This window comes from Notechis scutatus, chromosome 1 (assembly GCF_049901735.1).
Source record: "Notechis scutatus isolate UNSWTSFEM ecotype Mainland chromosome 1, rNotScu1.2, whole genome shotgun sequence".
Lineage (NCBI taxonomy): Eukaryota > Metazoa > Chordata > Lepidosauria > Squamata > Elapidae > Notechis > Notechis scutatus.
Window position 1 is genome coordinate 253443614 of NC_142009.1, and position 16518 is coordinate 253460131.

The 16518-nt window shown below is 33.3% G+C and overlaps 1 protein-coding gene across 2 annotated transcripts in view; it reads left to right on the top strand.

Annotated features, from left to right (window-relative positions):
* The window catches only part of LGR4 (leucine rich repeat containing G protein-coupled receptor 4), a 72220-nt gene that overhangs the window by 32297 nt on the left and 23405 nt on the right, over positions 1–16518 (top strand). For both annotated transcript variants that reach the window (XM_026664769.2, XM_026664770.2), the window contains exons 2-6: positions 6717–6788; positions 12303–12374; positions 13235–13306; positions 14437–14652; positions 15118–15189. In XM_026664769.2, the coding sequence (XP_026520554.1) occupies positions 6717–6788; positions 12303–12374; positions 13235–13306; positions 14437–14652; positions 15118–15189 (504 nt within the window). The remainder of the gene's footprint in view (positions 1–6716; positions 6789–12302; positions 12375–13234; positions 13307–14436; positions 14653–15117; positions 15190–16518) is intronic.

Here is a 16518-nt window from a genome sequence, read left to right on the forward strand (position 1 = left end):
AAAAAGAGAGTAAAAAATAAGAGATAAGTTTTTTCCCCATGTGCATTAGTCCTTTTGAGCAGTGATCCCCAAACTTTTTTATGCCGCGGCCCGGTACCGGCATCAGCTGGGCGCCGCGGCCCGGTACCGGCATCAACTGGGCGCCGCCATCTTTTTGACGAAAAAGTGCTTCCGTGACCTGGAGCGCAAGATGCGCCAGCCTCAGTGAGCTTTTTCGGGTAGAAATGGCTTTCTACCCGGAAAAGCTCACCGAAGCGAGCGCCGCCATCTTTTTGATGAAAAAGTGCTTCCGTGAGCTTTCTACCCGGAAAAGCTCACCGGAAGCACTTTTTATCAAAAAGATGGCGGCGCCAGCAACCAGCGCCCGGTAAGACTTGTTCCGCGGACCGGTACCGCGTGGACCGGCGGTTTGGGACCCCTGCTTTTGAGCACTCCATACTTCATAATTACCTGTCAGCCTCAGAATTTCATGTTTCCCTTCTTTTTCTACTTATCTCTTTGTTTAACAAGGTCAGCCATTCAGCTTACTTAACAAATTTAAACAATCTTGTTTTGGACAGATGGATGGATGTGTGTGTGTTTTGGGGGGGGGAAATGGGGGTGAGTGGGTAAATGAGAGAGTGTGGATATTTTCTTTAATTAAAAAAAATCAAATGAGGTAATATTCTAGATTTAACTGTCCCTTTATTCTGTTTTTAAATTTTTCATTCCAAAATACTTTGCATTTAATTAAAAAAAATTCTTTGTAATTAGTTTCTTTCTTTTAATTTTTTTTCGGATGGAAAGTACATTCCTCCAGATGGCTTTAGGTGCTGTGATACTCTGAAGGTCTCTGCACTTTAATTTTGCTCCATTTAAACTGCTTTAGAAAGTGGATAGGGCACACCCAGTGTCTCTTAAGGAGCTTTCACTTAAGCTATTATGAGCATAAGATGTTTTCTTTGTATGGCTTCGGTGGACGATCTCATGGCTTATCTTTTTTCTGAGAAGCTCTGTTAGTTCAGGCATATAGCCTGACTGTCTGTCTTCACCTCTATATTATCTCTGCTGTTTTGCTGAGATGTGCTAGCCAGGCATGTTTTCATCTGGAAGTCTGCAACTCCTAACATGACATTTTACCTGGATGTATTCCATACTTTTTTAAGAGGAACTTTATGTATTGAAGAAGTGGTTCCTATATTTCAAAATAAGCATGGTGGAAAGGCTGCCTATTTTACTGAAAAGTTTTGGAATGTGGTATAAATCCTCAAACCTCAAATATGTAAATGCATCTGTTTTTCCTCCCTAATGTCCTGGCTTGATTTCATGGATTTTCCATACCAAATCAGTCAAGCAAGATTTTCTACTTAATTTTGTCATTTCCCCCCCAAATGATCTCAAGTCTTCACACTCATTTAAGTGGAAACGTAGATAACATAATGCACCTGTTCACTAACAGTCCAAATTCTGGCTAGACAAAGTCTTAATTGTCGGCACTTGTTCTAGAGAGCCAAAAGGAAAAAATATGCATATGTGTACAAATTTAATAAATCTGAAGTTATAAAACTAACACAACTTTGCTCTGTTTAACTTTTGATTAGATCCCTAATAATAGAAACTGCAATAAGAATTCTGAATTCATATTCTTAAATATGTCTATTTTGAAAAGCAATATACATTTCACTATCTGTATAATTATGCAACTTGGTGAAAAAGTCTGAAGTTTTGAAAAAGTCAAAACTCTTTCATATAAACATTCATTTTAAGACAAATGCCTAGAATTTATTTAAACTCAGATGTGGTGGAATGTAATATAGATTCCCAGAAGGAAAGGGCTGCTTTCCAGAGTGCAAAAAAACAGTGAAGCTGGATAGCTTAGTCAAGCTTAGCTTGATTGGGAGAAAGAGAGGTAAGAAAATTCTGCTCCAGGAATTTTCAGAGAATATTTATAGTAATGTAAGTAATTGCTTTAGTTTATAGCAAGATTTCTGGCTGTAGGAGAGGAATAATAACAGTGGTTAGAATGCAGTACTGCAACATAATTCTTCTCAGCAGTTTTGCAGTTGGATTCTCACCAGCTCAAGATTGACTCAGATGTCCATCCTCCCAAAGGTTGGTGAAATGAGGACCCAGATTGTTGGGAGCCATATGTTGACTCTGTAAACTGCTTACAGAGGACTATAAAGCACTGTGAAGTGGTATATAAATCTAAGATCTCACACAACAATCCAATCATAAAATGTAGATTAAGATTTCTCCATTATTTATTAATGAACTGCCATCTGATTCTTAGCTTCTTTAGCCTAAGCATTTGGGTGGGGTTCAGGCTTTCTCTACAACCATTAACAGGACAATTTTTAGGGAAAATTTTGTATGTGCTGAACATGAAACAAAACTACTCTCTTGAGCCTTTCCATCAGAACATTTAAGATCTCTCACATTCCAATGGAACATAATGCTTTTGGGGGCTTTGTTTTCATTTTGTATGCACCCTTTATGATTATAGAGCTAAACTTCAAGTTACAACTACAGTAGAGAACAGAAAAACTGTCATTAAGCAAAGCATCACATCCAGTTTTATTATCCTTTTTGCTGCTGCTGTTAAGCAAAGCATCATGTGATCATAAATTGTGACTTTTCCTGCAGCTTGCCCATTGATTTTGTATTCATTCAATGTCATCACAAATTTGAGTGGTCACTTAACAAATCATCATTAAGCAAGGACCACCTGTAGCAAGCAGTTGTTACAATTAGTATTTAATCACTTTTGTAAAAAATATTTTAGGAATGTATTCCAATATACAAAATAGTATCTGATGTTTTTCTTCTTTTTCTTGTTCTGGAAATATGTCTTTTTATTGTTTTACTCAAGTATTAGTGCTTTCACCTTCTGAACCACCCCTAATTTTGCTATATAAATGAATCAATTGAATTTGAATCAAACTAAACATTTGAATCAAACTAAAAAGTCTAAAATAAGTTTAATTTGCCCAAGAAACTAGGAACAAAATGGAGATAAAATATGAATTCCAAAACACAAACCATATTTGAATTTTCAAATTTCTGCTGAAGATTCTATTTCATAAAATAAAAATGACAAGGCTCAGAGAGAAATACCTAGCCAAGAAGTTACATGCAAAATGTATATTTAGGTTTAAGTTCTGAATATCAAATATTTGCTTCTCACAGAACAAAACAAAATACCAATTTCATATACTGAGAGAAATAAGAACCAGCAAATGGAGCATTTTCCGATAAACTAGATTAACACATACACTAAATAAAAACACATAGTACACATTAATATGTCTACACCAGAAACTAATCTCTTTTAAGTTGTTCTCCCTGCTTTTATCAGCAAATGGTGACACTTTTTTTAAAATAATGCCTTTGCACTCTACAAAGGAACCACATACATTCTTAAAATGTTAAAATAAAGATAGATTTGCAGAGGCTTCACTTGCAACTTACCAATTACTCTGTTAATTTTCTTTTAATTAAAACAAATCTTTAAAAAACCCTCAGTCCAGGGTGTGGAATTATTTAGGTATGGGTATCACACATGTCTTTTCAAGTATAGTCTTGCATTCCCAACCCTTTTCACACTGCAACTTAGTCTTTTTGGTGGCAACTTCCTTTGAGCATCCTTGGCACTTTCCCAGGTTTGTAACACGAAATCAATCTTGCCAATGCTTCACCTTGGTTAACTGGAATCCCTATTCAATATAAAAGCAAATAAAACATAAACCACTCAAGTATTTGTAATGTAATGCTACATTTTAGAAACAGTGAATTTAAAACTGTCAGATTATTTTGACATAATGAAATCCTTTTCTAAAAAGGAGCAAGCATGAAACCAGAAATTCTAGAAATATGTCAGTCATAACTTCCAATAAAGCTATTTCTAAAAACCCCACTTTTAATATGATCTGGTATGCTTCTCTAAAAACATTGGTTGAATCTCAAGATTTAATATTTTTAGTATTTAAAAATAAGCTTCAAAAAAAGAGAGGGGTAGTTTTGGAATGATGATTTCCAGGTATGCAGGAAAAGGACTTTCTTGTTCTTCAATAACAAAGAGGGTAAGTTACATAAAATTTAGAAGAATATCAAGTACTACTAAGAAAAGCCATCTGATAGCCTAGAGCTTTTCATAACAAACCTGTAGGAGATATAACTTTTTAATATACTCTGTAAATATCCATCATAGCAGATGGCAGTAATTCAGTAAATTGGATGATTAAAAAACAGCAGCAACCAGAATCAGACCTGGTTAATGATTAGATTAGAAGAGACCACTGGAAAATCCAAGGAAGGTAGGCTAGACTGTTATCAAAGTTATCGAAACCTCTTTAATAAATTTATTGCATTTTTAAAAAATATTTTTACCATCATTTAATACATCAGTTATATTAACTGACTTCCACACTCTTCCAGCTGAGTTACTCTGATCATGGCAACATCCATTCAGAAACACACTGAATAGATTAACAGAGTCTTTAGTGGTGTTTATATCTTCTCTAATTTCAACAAGAAGAGCCAGCACATCTTTCTTAGCAGTTGTCAACACTATCATATTAATGGGAGAGGAAAGTGACAGAACTTTCTTCAGCATCTTCCAGGCAGATGAGGAGTCCCCTTCCCAAAATCAAAGCACGCAGGGTTGTGATAATAGTTTACTTAGCAAATAATTATCTAGATATACATTCTAGGGTGATACTGGGGATGAAAATACATTGACTGGAAAACTCTGCTGGCACCCTGTTTATGAAATACTTTACTAAGGAGGCTTGACTGATATTTTCATCACAAAGCAGTGTTAAAAATTTTATTACAGGTTTTTTTTCATAGTAGACCAATATCATTTTTTCAGGATTTTATAGGCTTCTAGTTCCCATTGACATGATCATAGCCAGGTATGGTGGGAATTGAAACCCAGCAATACTTGAGAAGCCACACTGACCTCCCTATGCATTTTTTACATTTGCTATTCAAAATTCTCCCATCTGCAGAAACAATTTGGTTGTGCTTGACATTTCACACATTTCTATCAGTTAGCCAATACATTTGTAATGGTGGAATCACCATACTTTGAATCTCTTTGTAAATATTGGTTTGGGGGTGTTTTATTGTTCTTTTTAATTGTGATTTTAGTGGGTGCCTTCTGGTACCATGAACCTATCATTTATTTCATATATGCTAATATAAGAATAGAAAAGCTCCTAAAATTGTATCTTAGTTTTCTTAACCTTTTGGCCTTTGTGTTCATAGACTAGAGCGTCTTTTTACAAGTATTTACTGAAAAATAACTATTCTTGTTTCACTAGGACGGAGACTCCATTCCACTCCATTTGAGAATTACATAAAACATAATTTAATCTAGTTCTTTTTAGTTACCTATGAATATTTTTAGTTGTAACAATACATATTGTAAAACATTTGTACAGAAAAATAGCAAATAATGTTTGCATGCATATTATATCTTTGCCATTCATAAAGGAATTCATTTTTTTTCTTTTGCCTTATTTCATGAATGCATATCAACTTGAATTCCTCAAGGGAGCCATTTCATTGAAGTGAACAATGTGGTTTGGTTGAATTAAATTGTACTTTAGTTGAGAAATGGGCATAGTGGAAAAAGAAATGGCTGAGACATGTTTTTACTATATACTTATCAGCTTGAAGGGCTTATTTTTTAAGTTTTGAATGTGTTCGTTTCTGTGCTTTTGCTTTTACTTTGTTTTAAAGGAAGAGATTGATATGAATGTTTAAATTCATGGTGCTCACTTAAAAAAGCTTTCAATAGTAGTACAAAAATAGCTTTAATAAAATGCAGAATTCATGTCTGCATATGTGTCCTGATAACTACACTCAAAGAAATGCAGTGGAGTTATAGCTCTGAGTTGGTGAAGCATGTACAACTATGTACTTAAATTAGTACTCTTACCTGAATAAAGATAATATATACATTTAAATTTCTTGTTAAATTTGTATATGAAAGATACTTATCAAACTTAACAGGCTGTTCAGTAAATATCTAAAATAAGAGCCATAAAAAGAAAGAAATGTAAATGGATTGTTGCAAAACCATTATTTCCTATTCTACTCAGACATATTTTTCATTCTGTTCACCTGGTCTTTGTTCTGTTTTTCCACCTCAGCTACCTACACATAACACTCAGTTATTATTCCATGCTATGGGTATACGTAATTCTCCAATTAGCCTGAGAAGAATGTTTTATGTGTATGTTCTCAAGTCCCAGTACTGTCTTCCTCTTGTGTATAGTTGATTTATGGAATTGACACTCAAAAGGCCTTTGAATTGTCAAAATACTCAGTTTTTTAATATGTATTTTTGCTTATTTGGTTTTGGGGTTTGCCACTTAATATTTTCGTTATTATGCCAGGTTACAGTATTCTTTGAGCTATTTTAATTTAGTGCTCTTTGAGCTTAGTTGTTTTCTTGCAGATGATTCATTACCCAATTAGGTAACGCCATCAGTGCTAGTAGGAATGGGGTTTGCTTATTTTCTTGTGGAGAACAAACCCCACTCCCTACTAGCACTGATGAGTTATCTAGTTGGGTAATGGAATGGCTACAAGAAAACAACCAAGCTCAGAGAACACCATGGTGCTCACAGTTTAACCCTGAGCTACAAATACTCTCTTAATACTTTAACTTAGTTAATCAAAATATTTTTATCACAGAATTGTAATTTCTCTCTCTCAACATTTAGGGACATCAGTATGAACAATATAACAAGATTACCAGAGAATGCTTTCAAGAATTTCCCTTATCTTGAAGAGCTGTAAGTATTAAATGTAATGTATTTTGTGGTATAGAAAATGAATGAGTGGAGATTGGCTGAAGAATTCCTTTAAAACTAAATAATGAACAGTAATGATACAGTGCTAATGAGAGAGAAAACATATTTATTCAAATACCATTTGCACAAGACCTTTTCATAGTAATTATTTTAATTGTGATTCCAGTGATGACATAGTGCAATTACAGTGTTGCCCAAAGGTAATATGGGAGTGTCTAATTACCACAGTTTTAAATGGAGATGTGCTATACTGATTGCATAACTTATATACAATATGTGACAAATTCTTGTGCTAACTATGTGCCAGGAACATCTGAATGATAGGGAAAAATATTTTGCCTTGTCTAATTTGACAGCTGAAAAGTCAAAAAACAAACAATAAAAACCTTTTCATTTCTTCAGTTCTTGCAACTATATCAGAGGCATACTTCAGAATTCCTAAAAATATCTAAGCACAGATTCCCAAAAACCATTAGGGCAGACCTAGATCATCTAAGGAGATGTGGTATCTTTGTACCTTATTCAATTCATGATCCCAGCTTATCAATCATTTACTAACCAGTTTGCTTAATTTGGACACATGAACAAGAAAAAAGTACCAACTCTTTGTTTTACAAAAATGTCCTGTTCTAACTACTAATAACTTATTGCTACTTACTAAATGTGATAAGCTGGGAACTATCCTGTAGTTAAGCACCAATTTTGCTTCAAAGATTTAGAGATTTTCACTGATGTTACTAGATGGACATGATGAAATTTTGTCTCATTCTTTAAAAAAAAGTTAAAAATAAATTGTGTTAAAATTAGCCAGATCACTTTATCCTGGGGCTGTGAACATAATTTGTTGTAAACTTGAATAATTTTAAATTTCTGGTGCAACTTTCTAAAATTTTGAAATAATTTAATAGATGTTTCTTTTAAAGTTCATATTGCCCAATTCAAAAGTCATGGAGAAAATATAGATAGACAGATACGCACATACAATACACACACACACCATTTCTTTTAGTAGAATAATTGCTGGCAAACTGGCTATATAGTGGTATGAATAGGATCAATATATAGTTTTCTCATTACATTGGACTTAGATGTTTGTGATGGGAATTGCACATTTCCAGATCTCTTTTTGTTGAAGGAAAGCAAGATATATAATGGACAATGTTTTTAAATCACAGAAATTAAGAGGAAAAGTTCTAAAATTCCCAGAAGCATAGAAACTGAAAAAAGCCTCACCTAGCTATTCAGCCTAAATTGTCTCTTCTATTAAAAGGCTCCACCCAAAGACAAAAGCCTCAAGGAAAGCCATCCAAATTGTCTATTTCTAGAAAATATTTTGCTGACCTTTGATGTACACTAGTTCACAGAGCACGATAGGTTCACAAAGCTGAAACATCCTTTACTACTTACTTGGGAACTTTATCTTAGTAGTTGAGAACTTTATAGGTGAGAGCAGCATAGTCATTTGGGACCATTTCTCTGCACTTTAAGACAGACATTCAGAACTCTTGTACTATCTGTAATATTTGCTGTTGTAAACTTAATAAAAATATGAGAACCAGAACTCAAGAACAAATTCTACTGAATATTGCAAATATTGTTAAAATTATGTCCAACCAACTGGATGAAGGTCCCTTATAATATGGGCCTATTGAATCCCTTCTATTATAACAGGCATGGTCCACATTCTCTTTTTTTACATTAGTTTAGAAATTATCTTATATTCAGATATGCAAGTTGACTAATATTTATAGTAGATTTCCTTCTGTCACATTTATATTGGCTTGTTTTCTCCCTCCTTCCATCATGAGGAAGTTGTTTACTTCATGTTGACCATTAATTATTATAAGTGTAATCAAATGAAAGAGTTATAGTTTATACACTGTTCAGGCCAAGTGTGTCTATACAATTTACATAATAATATTAGTATTTAATAATCTGTAGCATGCTAATGAATATAATGGAAATTCTTTCTTTTGTGGCAATTACTCTTCTGAAAATAATTTATAAAAAGGCATTACAGAAGACTATCAATTGCCATTTTCTTTAATGATATGTGTACTCTATGTAATGTCAACATGACCATTAGAGCTGTGAAAATCATTCTTGAAAGCTTGATACAACTATTTTAAGACCATTTTACTATTCTGAGCACTTATGTTACATGTGCACCTGCCAAGATTCCTTTACAAACTGTAAAGCAGCTGTAATTAGTATGTTGCTGCCCTGGATATTAGATGGGGACTAGAATTCCTGGAAAGTTTGACAGCTGTCTTGCTTTCCCTGTAAAATGTCTACAGTTCTGTACAAATATCTGAATGTATTCCACAAAATTATTTTTAAATAAATTAAAGCAGTTATAGCTACTCCTCTAATTATCCCCTAACTATATTAGCATTAAAGGACTTAAAAACCCAGAATTTATTTATCATTTCAAAAGTGCACAAATTGTTGCAATAGTAGTGATTATTCAAGTTCAAGATGGCACCAATTTTAGTAACAATAGAAAGAAAAGACAAAAATCATACTTAGGTATATACAAACGAAAAGACACCCAAAGAAGTGAATATACTTAAGGATGTGTTCCTGTAAAGTGGGAGGGGGAGAGGAGAGAAATGACTGTGATTACATATAAAAGCTTTTCTGGGAATGAAACAAAGAAATTCATGATAAGAAGCTGGATCTAATCTGATGTTTTATAGCTGTGCTGAGTATTTAAAAGAAATATTTTGCAATGAAAAGCTCTTTCTTGGATTGTTAAAGTAACTGCATTCTTTGGAAATTTCAAAGCCTATCCCATACTGTGTATGCATTTGTGAGTATGGACAGCTTTGCTGGCAGTTTTGAAGGAAGAGTTGTTTTCACACACGTATGTGTGTGCAGACATCTGGGGAAAGTGAAGCAGAAACAGCCAAGTGAGCATTCCAAAATCTGTTGTAGCACTTTCAATGCAATGCTTTGTGTCTACTTTGGAACCAACACTTTCAGATTCTTGGTACAGAGTATTGGATTGTACAAACTTCTTCTCAAACTTCTCCCTTTTCAAAAACCCACATCTGGACAGGCTAAGCAAATATAAATTCTAGAACTTATACTGCTGTCACTAATCTCCAGTTTCATGGGCTTGCGGCTGCAGCTTAATTTTTAACTCTGGTTTTATTTTACTTTTGTAGGTGTCACCATGTAACATCATTTGAATTTTAATTTAATTTTATGTAGCCGTATAGCAACTCAGTTTTTAGTTTTATAGCATTTTTTTCAGTTTTTTATCTTTTAACATTATAGTGACTACTTACAAGTTCTTGGGGCTTTTTATGATGTAGTTGCTGATTCTACTATCTCCACGTGTTGTGTTGATCAGAGACAGAAATAAAAGTATATTGTAATTATTTTTGATCAAGCAGTCACAAATTTCTGCTTTGATCTATCTCAAAGCAAGTAACATTATTCTATGAGATGTTGCATTTCTCCAGATGAATGTTTTAATAAAGAAGTCATGATATCTTCAGTAAATATGGTTTTCAGATCTAAAACATAGCAACCTCTGTTTCTCTAAACTCATTTTTAAAAAACCTGTATTGTGTTATAGGTGTGTGTTCACCTATTCACAATGATACATTTTAAGCAGGTTGCCAATTAATTTTTTTTAATTTACACACTGGAAGATAGAAATTGCCCATACTTTGGAACAACCATCAGAATCAATTATTTGTTTCAAGATATCGATTGGTAGTGTGTTGCAAAGTAATCTGTAAATAAATAAGTTTCAATTTTATAACACCTAAGCTCCCCCCACCTTTTTTAAAAGATTAGTTTATCACTTTATTGTCTATTTTTGCATGAAATACATTCTTTGGGGGGGGGACATAGGAAATTTTTTATCAATAAATAAAATATTTTGCTGAATAAAATATTTTGCAACCTTTCCTTGTACTTCAAGCAAGATATTTGTACAGCTGCACAATTCCCAGGTGCTTATAGAGAAGAGTCCTTACATCCATGTTATAGAAAGGAAACATCATGCTCGCTGGAACAGAGACTGGACTTAACAGAGGGTTAAGTGAAACAAAGAGTGTAAATTAGCAGGGATTCCTTGTCTGAAATGAAAATTACATCATTCATGTTTATATGGTGTGCTACAGTGCTTGTATTTCCCTTAGTAATGGTAATGAATTATGATTCTGTTCTTCCCTGTGCCTTTGGACTGTGATTGTGGAATTTTAATATGGGGAATTTTTGTTCCCCATATTATTTAACATTAAGTTGGAGATGGGGCAGGGAAAACCCTCTTCAGATTGAGATTTAGCATCATGTAACTTTAGCTATTAAATTTGCTTGAAAGAAGCATTGAAATAACTAAAGGATAAAGAACTGAAAGTTAAATCAAAGCAGGATGGAATTATTATGAGAAAGAAAAGAGAAATCAACTAGCATTGTCCAGAAAAAATATTTTAACTTTATCTCAATTTAAAGTGTTCTATAATGCAGACATGCACACACACACACACACACACACTTTACAATATAAAAGTAATTGCTAACCATATATAACTGTGTTCCTATAGCATATCACCTACAGTGGATAAAGAAAAGACCTATACAAACACGTCTTTTAAAATGCCAGGTTTTTGAGATGTAAAGAATCAGACCAAGGTAAAGCACTTCAGAATTTTCCCCCCACTTTGAATACAGCACACAAGCTGTACAATTCATTTGAAAAACGAGCTGACAAACTATGGATTAAATTGCTTAAACTATTTCATATTATTGATCTAATAAATGCATTTATTTATTAGATCCTGTCTGAGGGAAAAGTGTAAGTCAGCGATAGACAGTTATAAAATAATACCTTGTAGAAGAAACAAGAATTACATCCCACCCCCTTGTAATTCTAGAATCCAGACATCCTGTTAAATCAAATGACAGATTCCCAGCAAGCAAAAAGATGAACATCATCTATGCACAACACATGGTTAAACTATATAAAATTAATTGCTGTAAAATGTAGTGGTGGTTACTAACTTAGATGGCTTTACTTAGCATTACACTACACAAATTTTACTGTCATTAAGAATCCTGTTTATAATGACTGGGATCCTTAGCATCAGTGCAGTCATCGAATATGATTCCCTTAAAAATCTCACACTGTACCTAATTTCTGAGCATCTCATAACCAGTAAAAAAAATATATATTAGACTATGGAGACAATTGGTCTTGTCCATTTATGTGGGGGGAGTGTAAGAATTTTGATTAAAATAAAGTTTTGTAAATAGTAAATATAAAACTAAGTTTAAATGTAAGAGACTATCTTGCACAATTAATATTCATTGAGTTCTGCTTTGAGTAAGGAAATATGATATTGATGACAATGGAATATAAAATCATTGGGAGAGAGTTTCTGGAATGTGTGTAAAAATTATTTGTATACTTACAGTTATAATTTATCTATCAGACAAATAGAAATACTATGTATATTTTATTATTGCAATCTTTTCCAGACGACTGGCTGGCAATGACCTTGCTTTTATTCATCCAAAAGCCTTGTCTGGGTTGAAGGAACTCAAAGTTCTGTAAGTAATCAAATTTCAGTATGATTCTTCTTTTCTTGTCCAGTCAGCATGTTCACTGATAGAATGAGCAGAACAATATGTTTTTGCTCTAGTTTCTAATGTAGTATAGAGCCAAGAAAAAAGTTTTATTTTTCTCATAATTCAGATGTAACACCAACCTTTTAGTTGCTGAGAAAAAAAAATACGTATTTGTACCTCTTTCTCTCTCTCTCTCTTCTCTTTTTTTTTTTTTTTGAGAGAGAGAGAGAGAGAGAGTTGATGCACAGAATACCATGGTTTCAGCTGAGACAAAATAGCTGGGAAAAGCTGCCAGGAGTTATTTCTTCTGTCATGCTACATCAAATTGTGTCTGATGGAGAGCTGAAATTCAACTAATAGTATAGGTGCTTTCCAGTTTACAGAAATGTTTCTTGCAAGAATTTCTTGCAAAATGTATCTACAAATTAGCCAGTATTTTATCCAAGTGAACAAATGTCCCACTTGTACCTCGTTATGATACTAGATAAAATGTTTTGAGATAAAGAAAATACAACTAGTCCCTGAAGGATTGCCTCTGTTCTTAAAAGTGTTTTCTTTTATTGATTTTTATTTCTTTTTTATTATATTAAAAGAAAAACAGATATAACAAGGAGAATAAGATTTTCTTAAGAGACACAGTTATATTACTCAGTTATATTACATGACAGTTATACTGTGTACTATTATTATAGTAGATTACTATATAGCATCATATTATATTAGACAACTACATTTAATTCAGAATTCCAAAATGAGGGAGGTGACATATGTAAAACACATAGCAGGAACAAATTGTGCTAAATAATGGACATCAATGTGTAGCTCTTTCTCTTTCTTTCCAGCACTTTGCAGAACAATCAATTGAAAACTATTCCTAAAGAGGCCATCAGAGGACTCAGTGGATTACAATCCTTGTAAGTAGTATGCCTGAACTCATGTTAGTTGGGTTCATATTTTATATTTCATGAATTATTTTGTATTTTGGAAACCAAAATTAACAGGATAGTTCATACAGCACTCTTTAACCGTTGCAAATGCAACACTTTTTAAATTAAAGCTTAAATAAATGTAATAGAAAAGCCTAACGGTATACACAGCTCAATTATGGAAACTCCAGATACTTTATTATAGATTCTTTTTTTAATTAATTGATTCATTCATTTAATGGTGTATAAAATAAATAGAAATATCTAAAGGAATTTATCAAGTGTAATATAAAAGCCTAACAATATACACAGCTCAATTATGGACACTCCAGGCACAGGAGTGCCTAGAACATTCACAAATATTTAGGTTTGTTGAAAAATGGATAAATGCAGCATAGAAACATTTTGGTTCTGGGGTATTATTTGTAGCTGCTAAGAGTAAAAAAAAGTGATTTAAATTATCTCAAATTTGATAGCATTATTTTCTGAAGGAGTTCTGTAATTGGGTTGTCATCATTGAGAATTCCAGGAAAACAAGAATTGTCACACTGTGGATGACTTCCTAAGATGGAGGCACAAGCAGGCCTTATCAGCAATTCAGTGGCTGACAGATACTGCAGAGCTTGACTATTAAACTGTTTAGATCTATAGATCAATGCTGTCATCTTGAATTAGGGTGAATTGTTCATAAGTAGCCAGTCCAGCTCTTTAAGGATATTTTAACCGTGATTACAATAATAAACATCCAGGAATTCCTGCTAGCTGAGAGAAGAGTTGTATTAGGTCAGGTCAGTTTTTGCTTGTGCAGGAGGTGAATTATTAATAAAGGTGTCCTTGTAAGTACTTAAAAGGAGTATTCACTGAATCCATGAGTAACTGAACAATTGTTTGTTTTTGTAAATTGTTAAGTTTTGTGTTCTTCTGATAGATAAATTGTACTATACAGTGTGTATAGCTTGGTGCCTTCTCTCTAGATTGTATTGGATTGCATGATCTATGACTGAGTTTGTGGGCTGCATTCTCACAGTTTCAAATAGTTACTGCTTTCTAATCATTTACATTTTTAAAAAATAGTTTGCTTCTTATGTTTGTTTAATGCTCCTATTCTTTTCCTTCAGACGTTTAGATGCTAACCATATTACAGTTGTCCCAGAAGACAGTTTTGAGGGTCTAGTTCAACTACGTCACTTGTGGCTGGATGATAATAGTTTGACTGAAGTTCCTGTTATTCCACTCAGCAATCTTCCCTCACTGCAAGCTTTAACTTTGGCTCTCAATAAAATAATCCACATCCCTGACTTTGGATTCAGAAATCTATCAAGCCTTGTGGTCCTGTAAGTATTTGCATTCTGTAATCTCAGTGAATACTTAATTTAAGGGAAAAATGGATTTAGAACTTCATTACGTTTTTATAAAGGAAAAATCCATTCCAAGATGCTTCTGGAAGGCAAGATTTACATTCTCTTTCCTGTCATACTTGTGACTTGAGGGGAATCATAAAGTTAATTCTGTGAAAATCCATTTTAAAAATCATTTCTGGATTCCTCCATAGATTCAGAATCGGAGGATTGCTTTTTTTCACACCCGGAAACTTTATTCTTAAAAACAAAAAAAATGCAGAGTAAATTTCAAAATATATAATTTGTTTGTTTTTCTATTACTTTGCTTGATAACCAAAGGGATTTTATATGCTAATAATATGATGCATTTTTTTGCTATAAATTTTAATTTGGGGAAGCTGGCAAGAAATGATTCATGAACATGAAGTAATGGATTCTACATCCCCCCTTTTTTTTCAGGCATCTCCATAACAATAAAATAAAAACATTGGGACAACACTGTTTTTATGGATTAAACAACCTAGAAACTTTGTGAGTATCCTCCTGGCTTTGAGGTTCTGTAACAGAACAACATGCATTACTTAATGTCTTGAAATATGGACATTAGGAATTTAAACGATTTGGTTTAAACATGAACAGGGTTATAATTAAACATAATTATGCTGTGGTTAGCTAGATTTACATACATTTATAAATATACTTAATGCTTTATTGTGAAACAGAACTGGTCACAACTTGGTTTGATTTTCTTTCCCAAGTTATTTTGTTGCAGGAATAGGGAAATTTCACAGTTCCTTCAATGTATCTTTTCAGTTTTGGTAACTGGGCTGGTTTTAGCTTTAATTTCCCCCTAGTTTTCCAGCTACATTACAAAAAAGATGTACAATACAAAAAGATAAAGAAGGGGAATGAATTGTTATTTTTAGGGGGTATAAGTATGCAACTATGGAAAGTTGAGATATCATATATGCTGTGATTATGCAACACATTTGATCTAGTGACTGAGACCCAAGCATGAGTATAAGTTACAAAAAATAGATATATATTAGAAAGGTCTGGTAAGCTGATATCAACCTATAATTATTTAGCATTACTGAAGAAGATCAGAGAGAGAAAGAAATTAGAGATAGGAACTATCTTAAAGGAATAATTATAGTCAGTCACATTGTTGTAAGGTGAAAGGAAATAACATTCCCAAGAATAACCCCAGATTTCAGAATAGGGGGAGATTGAGAAAGGGGAACTGACATTACCCTGTAGCAAGAAGATATTTGGCTCCTACCAAGAAGAACTTGTAATTTGATAGTTGAATCAGGGCCATCTTAACATCATTATGGGGCCCTTACGACAACTACTCACAGGAATAAAAATGTAAATGGTCGATAAAATTAAAAATATATTGGCATGTTAGTATTAATAAAAATGCAGTAAAATGTAATAAATATGTTGCTGTACTTATATGATACGGTGCATTGAAGGGTTAACAAACACAGATTAGTATGGGGCCCCTATGCTCATGGGGCCCATGGGCAAATACCCATTAGGCCCATGCATTAAGACAGCCCTGAGTTGTTGCAAGAGGGTAAGGCAAGCACTTCAATAATCAAGGACAGATTGGAAGGAGATAATTCTAATGGTTCAGTATTCAGATTCTAAAATCTGTTAAAATTAATGAGCTAAGTTGGACATCCAGAATAAGTGAAAAATTAACACTATCGTAAGGGAGAATAAAGTATTTGAAACAAATGTGCATCAAGTGTATATGTATTCATGCATTTACAGCATAGTAGACGCATAGCAAGCTTAAACCAAGAGGATTTAAACAAATTGAATAATTTTTTAAATAATTTTTAAATTTTA